The following is a 7,492-nucleotide window of genomic DNA, read 5'->3' as shown; positions in this document are numbered from 1 at the left end:
CCGCGACGCCCACTACTCATATAATGATAATAAAGTACGTCACCCTGCTTCCTATTTATTTCGGTATAACATTTTCAGATTTTTAGCTTACTGTCACATTTATAAACCTTTGGGAGTTATACATAACATATATGTATATATATATATATATATATATATATATATATATATATATATATATATATATATATATATATATATATATATATATATATATAATTATTATTATTTTTTATTTTATTTAATCAAAGTGCTGAGGGAGTATTGTTTAATTTATGATTTGAATTAAAAATGTGAAATAATTGTGATATGAGATTGAGTAGTGATATGGAACTATAATGTGGTTCAAGGCCTATGGAGCCAGATCTGTCTCAAAAATAACATGTTTACAAAACAAAATTTGTAAATTCAAAACACATAAACACACAAATCCAATTCTTAAATTCAAAACGCAATTAATAAATACCACACCTGTCAACCCTCCCATTTTTTTTTCCGGGATTCTCCCGTATTTTACAATTCTATCCCGTTATTATGCTGTAAACATATTTTTCCATAGTTCTCCTGTATTTTTAATCTTTATATGAAGGGTGGGCATAAATATTAAAAAGTCAATCCTCCCTACACGCAACCCATACCGCCGAACCACCAGGGGACACCACTTGCTCTTAAATGTAAATCTGTTCTGTGCTTTTATTTTTTTAGGCATGAAAACACCTTGAAATAAATATAAAGACGACAGAATTTCCTTCCTTTCCATTACAGTCGCCCCTCCTATGCAATCCTTAAAACAGTCAGTTCATGTAGCGGTGGATTCTGTAATGCAAACAGACTCTGTACATGTGATTTGAAAAGAAGCGAAAGTGGACATTGGGTTTTAGGTGCGTGTTTGAACAGACATATACACATAATAATAATAACAACATCTAAACATTCTCGATCTTAGTCAGTTTTTTTTTTGAACAAAGGGGGTTATCCCTTATTTTCACATCCCAATGTTGAGAGGTACAATAAATACAGGACGATAAATACACATCCAATTTGGAAATTCAAAACACAATTTGGAAATTCAAAACACAGTTCATAAATACACAATTTGTGTTTTGAATTTACTAATTGGATTATGTGAATTGTGCTGTGGATGTATGAATTATATTTTGTAAATGTGTTATTTTTGACACTAATCTGGCTCCATACAAGACCTTTCCGTAACTACTTTATCAGTGGGTTTCCCTGAAAAAACGTTCATCAGAAAATCTGAATCAAGCAATTAACAACATTAAAAAAAGATGTAAAATACTAGATAAAACAATGAGGGTTTGCTAGCTAACAGTATATTGAATGTAAACAGAAAGATGAAACATATGCAGTATTAATTATTAGATAAACCTCTTCACAGATTATTGCTAGTCCATTCTCTCAGACAGTTGTAACAGTCTCTCTGCTGCTTTGCGTTTGCCCCACATGAGTCTCTTAGCCAGCTCTTAAACTTCCACTCATCCTTGTTCAAAATTAGAAATCGTCCCAGGACGTCCCGTGCTCTTATTAGACCCTTGTTCTGCAGGCGTCCACCCAGCACAGGTCCAATTCCAGGAAGATCATATACGAGTTTGTCCCCCATTGGCTCACAGCAGAATCGTCTGTGTTTCTGGGACGTCGTCATTGTGGGTCAACAGCAACATTTGATGGAAAATAAGTCTAGAGAGAAACTAAACAAAATAAGGGCAATAGTGACGTATGTGAAGGAATACTAGCTATTAAATATGTGTGTATTATAAATATAGAGATTATCACCATTTGGATGGATACAGGTGTACTTTTAGATTAGTCAATATACAGTGGGGGGAAAAGTATTCAACGTCATGTTTGTTTTGTTTTTTTTTTGGGAAATAATATTGCTAAAGAACCTGTTGACATGGAGTTGAACCAGATTTATGTAAAAACCCAAAACAATACAAACATAAAAATATAACCAAAAAATCAGAGAAAATTATGTTATAACAACAAAATGACACAAGGTGAAAGTATTGAGTTACTGAACTGTATTTAATACTTTATATAAAAGGTTTTTTGGTGATGGCAGCTTAAAGATGCCTCTCATATGGAGAATGAAGTTACATGAATTGCTCAGGTGTGACTTTTCCACAGACTTCAACATAATGTAAAAATCTTAGTGGTTCTGTGGGTCTCGTTTATTAAATCTTTATTTTGTATTTTCTATTGGATTCAAGTCAGGAGATTGGCTGGGCCATTCCTCGGCTTGATTTTCCTTCTCTGAAAGCATTTGAGAGTTTCCTTGGCTCTGTTTTGGATCATTGCCTTGCTAAAATGTCCACCCTGGTTTCATCTTCATCATTCTGATAATGTTGGACTGAAGCAGCTAATATTCATTTACAATGATGAAGGTCAGAGGGTTCCCTTTCTTCATGTATTCAATACTTTTTTTGGTGTCATTTCATTTTATTATGCATAACTTAATTTGTAAATTACAATTGTTTTCTTTGCATATATACAGTTGAAGTCAGAGTTATTAGCCCCCCTGTTTATTTTTTCCCCACTTTCTGTTTATTGGAGAGAAGATTTTTTCAACACATTTCTAATCATAATAGTTTTAATAACTAATTTATAATAACTGCTTTATTTTCTCTTTGCCATGATGACAGTAAATAATATTTGACTAGATATTTTTTAAGACACTTCTATACAGCTTAAAGTGACATTTAAAGGTTTAACTAGGTTAATTAGGTTTACTAGGCAGGTTAGGGTAATTAGGTAAGTTATTGTAAAACAATGGTTTGTTCGGTAGACTATCGAAAAAAATTTGCTTAAAGAGGCTAAGAATTTTGATCCCAAAATGGTTTTTAAAAAATTCAAAACTGCTTTATTTTAGCCAAAATAAAACAAATAAGACTTTCTCTAGAAGAAAAAGTATTATCAGACATACTGTGAAATTTCCTTGCTCTGTTAGACATAATTTAGGAAACATTTAAAAATGAAAAAAAAAAATAAATAAATAAAATAATAATAAATCAAAGGGGGTCTAACAATTATGACTTCAACTGTAGATTTCTTTGGTTGTTACCAACATCTGGTGAAAATTTTAAGTCAACAGCACCAAATATGTTTACTTATTTCCCCCACTGTATGTTGGACAGACACAAATATAATTCAATCATATTAGAGATGCACAAATGCATTATAAATGTATGAAAAATCTTGTTTACAGAATAACAAGTATAAATAAATTGCCTTGATATTAGCTTAAAGACCTAAAGCTATTGTGGACTCAGCTATGATATAACACAATCTGGTTTCATGAAAAAAATTAAAATATTTGTTGTAGATATTTTGGATTTTACAACTTCTTTTCTTACATCCCTAAAATGTTATTCCCCCTCTTATAATTTTAGCCTGCTTTGCCATTGACTTCTTTTACGATTTGTAATTGAGATATCAGTAGTACAGTTTTTATTATTTATTTCCATTTATTCATTAGTATAGTTCTCGCTCAGAAAAAAAGGTACACAGTGGTACAAATAATGTTTCCTAAAGAATAATGGTCCTGCACCTTTTATGTTACAGTTGAAATGAAGGTACACAATTGTTCTCATAAAAAAGAAACATAAGTGTTGGACAACTCCTTTACAATATTTATATCTATGATGGAAAGGCAAAGTGATTTTATGAATAATTTCCATATTAAAACATGAATCATGATTTAAAAGCATTTGTTTGAAGAAACTCATAAACATTTATTATTAAGTTCTATAATACAAAACAACTAGTAAAACAAAACTATAGGTCAGGGGTCACCAAACTTGTTCCTGGAGGGCCGGTGTCCTGCAGATTTTAGCTCCAACCCTAATAAAACACACCTGAACGAGCTAATCAAGGTCTTACTAGGTATACTTGAAACACCCAGCCAGGTGTGTTGAGGCAAGTTGGAGCAAAACCCTGCAGGGACACCGGCCCTCCAGGACTGAGATTGGTGACCCCTGCTATAGGTATTGTAAACCAAACATTTAAGGCATTTTTAATAAACATTTGGTAAGCATTTTCTGAGAAATACATTTTCATGATTGATATCCGCACCTTTTGGCGTTTGCTTTCCACTACGCACGTGAGCTGGCAAAAGTCCTGCATATGCAAAGAGTTCATGCAGACATTTTACTATTGTAAAACTAATCAAACATTGTGCATATCTCGTTACAATACTTTTGCATAATTCTATTTCTATTTTAATAAGTAAATTAAATGAACTTTTAAGTGATTACAAAGATATTGTGGAAACTGCGTGGAAAGGTATTGTGGTATTGTGTGAGGAAAAAATGCTTTATTTTGTAACATTTTTGTGAAAAGTGTTGTGAAATGTTTAGCAAAAAATAGATCTTTTGATTTATGTGAAAGTCTTTTTTATTCTTTATTGTAAATGGAAAAGGAGCATTCATACGAAAAGAAACTTTTAAAAAAATGTAAAAATGTATTTGATGTTTTATATTCACTGAAAATAAATTGACATTTTGGATGTAGCAAAATGCCTTTAAACAGTTCTTGAAGGAACACATTTGACACTGTTAAGGTACAAAGTGTCTTATCACTCTAATGGTACTTTCGTGGATCAGATTTGTACCTTTGATGAAGGTACATTTTGGTTTTCCATGGTACAAATCATGTCCTTAAAGGTACAAATTGCAATGGAACAAATTTGTTTCTATGTCTTAAGATACAATTCTGTTCCATATAAAGGTGCTGCCCCAGAGACAAGGGTTTTGTTTTATATTGTACCATTTTTCTGACAGTGCAGTAACAATTCTTATCTTGACAGTCACAATTCATGTTTACTGGTCTTACATTACGAGTAGTCCAAAATGGAATTAAAAATCTTACTAGTAACAATAAGAAAAAATACTGGGATCTAATAAATAAAAAAATATACTAGTATATGTTCAATAAGTAAAACCTAAACGTGAAAATCACTATATTAAATAAGTTAGTGTAACTTATAATTAAAAACTAATTACTTTGACCTAATGAAAAAGAGTTATGGTAACTCATAAACTGATTATATTGAGCAGAACTCAAATCCAATAAGTTATGAATGAATGAACTATATTTTTTGTGTTAACTTAACTCTAGAAGCAATGCCAAGCCATTTGAGTAGATATGTAGTTCTTTGGACTTAATTTGTTCTATTAATTGAACTCAATTTAAACGGTTTCCTCAAACTCTTTGAGTTAACTTATCAGGTTTTACAGTGTACTACCCTAATTAATAAGTACTAGTGTCTTTTTAATAGGTACATGTGTCTAATTAATAAATATAATAAATTGGAAGTAGTAAGAATAAATAAACGCTAGAATAAAATTAAAACTAGTATAGGCTTATATATGCATTTAATAAATAAGTACTTGTATGATACTGAAGTAGTGTGTAAATATTAGTGTATATATGTAAATATTAGTGTATATAACAAACATGTACTAGTAAAAAATGAATCGATATTTCAATGATAAATCCCCATGCAAAGTTTTTTTATTTTTTTGCTTGTAATTACAACAGTACAACAATAGCAACTAGTTACTACTAAATCTAATAATTAGTATCAAAAGGCTTATCTAATGAAAAAGTAGGCCTAATATAAAACAAATATGTAGTATCCAATGAATATAGGCACTAAATTTAATATAGGTACCGAAGTACTGGTCTCACATAAATAAGAATAAGACGTAGTATTTTTTGAACACGTAGTATATAAATAATAAGCACTTTATAGTGAATTTTTGCCTATTATGGTGTTTTAGATTCATCCTCTCACCTTTCCAGCTCTCAGGGAATGTTTCAGAACATTCTGTGCTTAAAAGTTGTGTATATTTTTATCACGTACTGTTAAAATAATGTCAAAATAACCTTCTTACAACATTATTGTAATGTGGCAGGAATGTTCTAATAACATTTCAAATAGAGTTGAGAATATATAACATGAGACGTAGAACATTTTGAATGACGTTATTATAACCAAACAATAACATTATGTCATCTAAAAGATGTTTTGGACGTTCTAAGAACATAAAAATAAAGTTATGCGACCTAATAGGAACTTTAGGGCCTAGAATCGTGAGCTGGGATGAACTTGAAAACATGTCTATATCAGAGTAAACAGAACGCGTGCAGCAGCTCCTGACGTCCGCCAGAGGGCGATGTACACATAATTAATAAAACGAAAGTAAAAAAACACAAAAAGTTTCTTCGTTTTAGTAATGTGATAAAAGCCTGAGTCTTATCTGTTTTGACGACCGGACGCTTTAACCTACATGACAATAAAATCACAAATATAACCTATACGACAATTGAAAACTTAAACTTTACTATCAAACAGAAAAACAAAGAAATAAATACATTTAAAAAAATAGTATATGATATATGCTCGATGCAGTATCGTGCATCCTTCATTAACGCTTAATTTTAATAATGAAAACTAGTTTGCACAACAGCCCAACACGTCGCCGGTATTCATCCAGGATAAACTGCAATCTCACTAATAGCAATCTCATCAGTAAATGAAAATATTCACAGTGCAACTTCATCTAATTCGAAATGAAATAAGCATTCTATCATGAAAAAAAATCTGTTTCTTAACAATTTTCACAAACACCAAGTGTTTTCACCCGACCTGAGTACTCAGCACAAAACTTAAGACAATCTTTGCGTTTCCTGTTTGTGATGCTTTGCATTTCTTCTCTTCGATGTGATCTGCCGACGTGAATAGGCCACACATAGAGTTCCTCTACAACTGGGTCTTCGATTATTTGGAAGTCGAGTAAGACCCCTAAAACATGACCATACTTGTGCTAGGGCCCCACTTAAATGTGGAAGTTATACATTATATATACATACACAGTGTACTTTTTTAAATTTATTTTTATTTTTTACCCCAGAAGAATTGGAAGTGAAATGTGACATTCCATAGATAAAGCACATTGTAACATACCTCATTGATTCATTTTCTTTTTGGCTAAGTCCCTTTATTAATCTGGGGTCGCCACAGCGGAATGAACCACCAACTTATCCATTAACATACCAATTTTTTTCTGATCTTGTGAAATAAAAACCAATCAGGAATTTAATTTCACTGTAGTTAGAATGTTCAAGGTCAAAATTACATATGTATAGTGTTCAGCATATGAGTACACCCCATTCTGAAAATGTATATTTTTATCCATTTCTCAGTGAATATAGGCAATGTATTTTGGTGCATTTAAACAAAACAGATTTATTTACCAGATATATTTATTAAAATAATATTTAAGTCACCAAACATCTTTAGAAATTGAACGATAATATAATTAAATTCAAGCAAAATATTGCAAAATAAAAATACAACCTACAAAATTTCAACTAAATTTTTCCACTTTTTTTCCCCTCTTATTTAAATTTGTATTAAATATTTTCTATAACATGAGTGTACAAATATTTGGGTGTTATCGTAAGTTGT

At 31.1% G+C, this 7,492-nt stretch overlaps 1 protein-coding gene across 1 annotated transcript; it reads right to left on the bottom strand.

The window, feature by feature from the left end:
• Positions 1–305: 305 nt before the first annotated feature.
• si:dkey-211g8.4 (barrier-to-autointegration factor) lies at positions 306–6,738 on the bottom strand. The gene is made up of 2 exons (XM_056480096.1): positions 6,653–6,738; positions 306–1,709 (listed from the first exon to the last, which is right to left on the bottom strand). The coding sequence occupies exon 2, from the start codon at positions 1,661–1,663 to the stop codon at positions 1,394–1,396; it is 270 nt and encodes an 89-aa protein (XP_056336071.1). The 5' UTR covers positions 1,664–1,709; positions 6,653–6,738; the 3' UTR covers positions 306–1,393.
• Positions 6,739–7,492: the final 754 nt, after the last annotated feature.

The sequence above is a fragment of the Danio aesculapii genome, chromosome 19 (genome assembly GCF_903798145.1).
Source record: "Danio aesculapii chromosome 19, fDanAes4.1, whole genome shotgun sequence".
Lineage (NCBI taxonomy): Eukaryota > Metazoa > Chordata > Actinopteri > Cypriniformes > Danionidae > Danio > Danio aesculapii.
The sequence above is the reverse complement of the archived record's forward strand: the minus strand, read 5'-3'. Positions and strand labels throughout refer to the sequence as shown.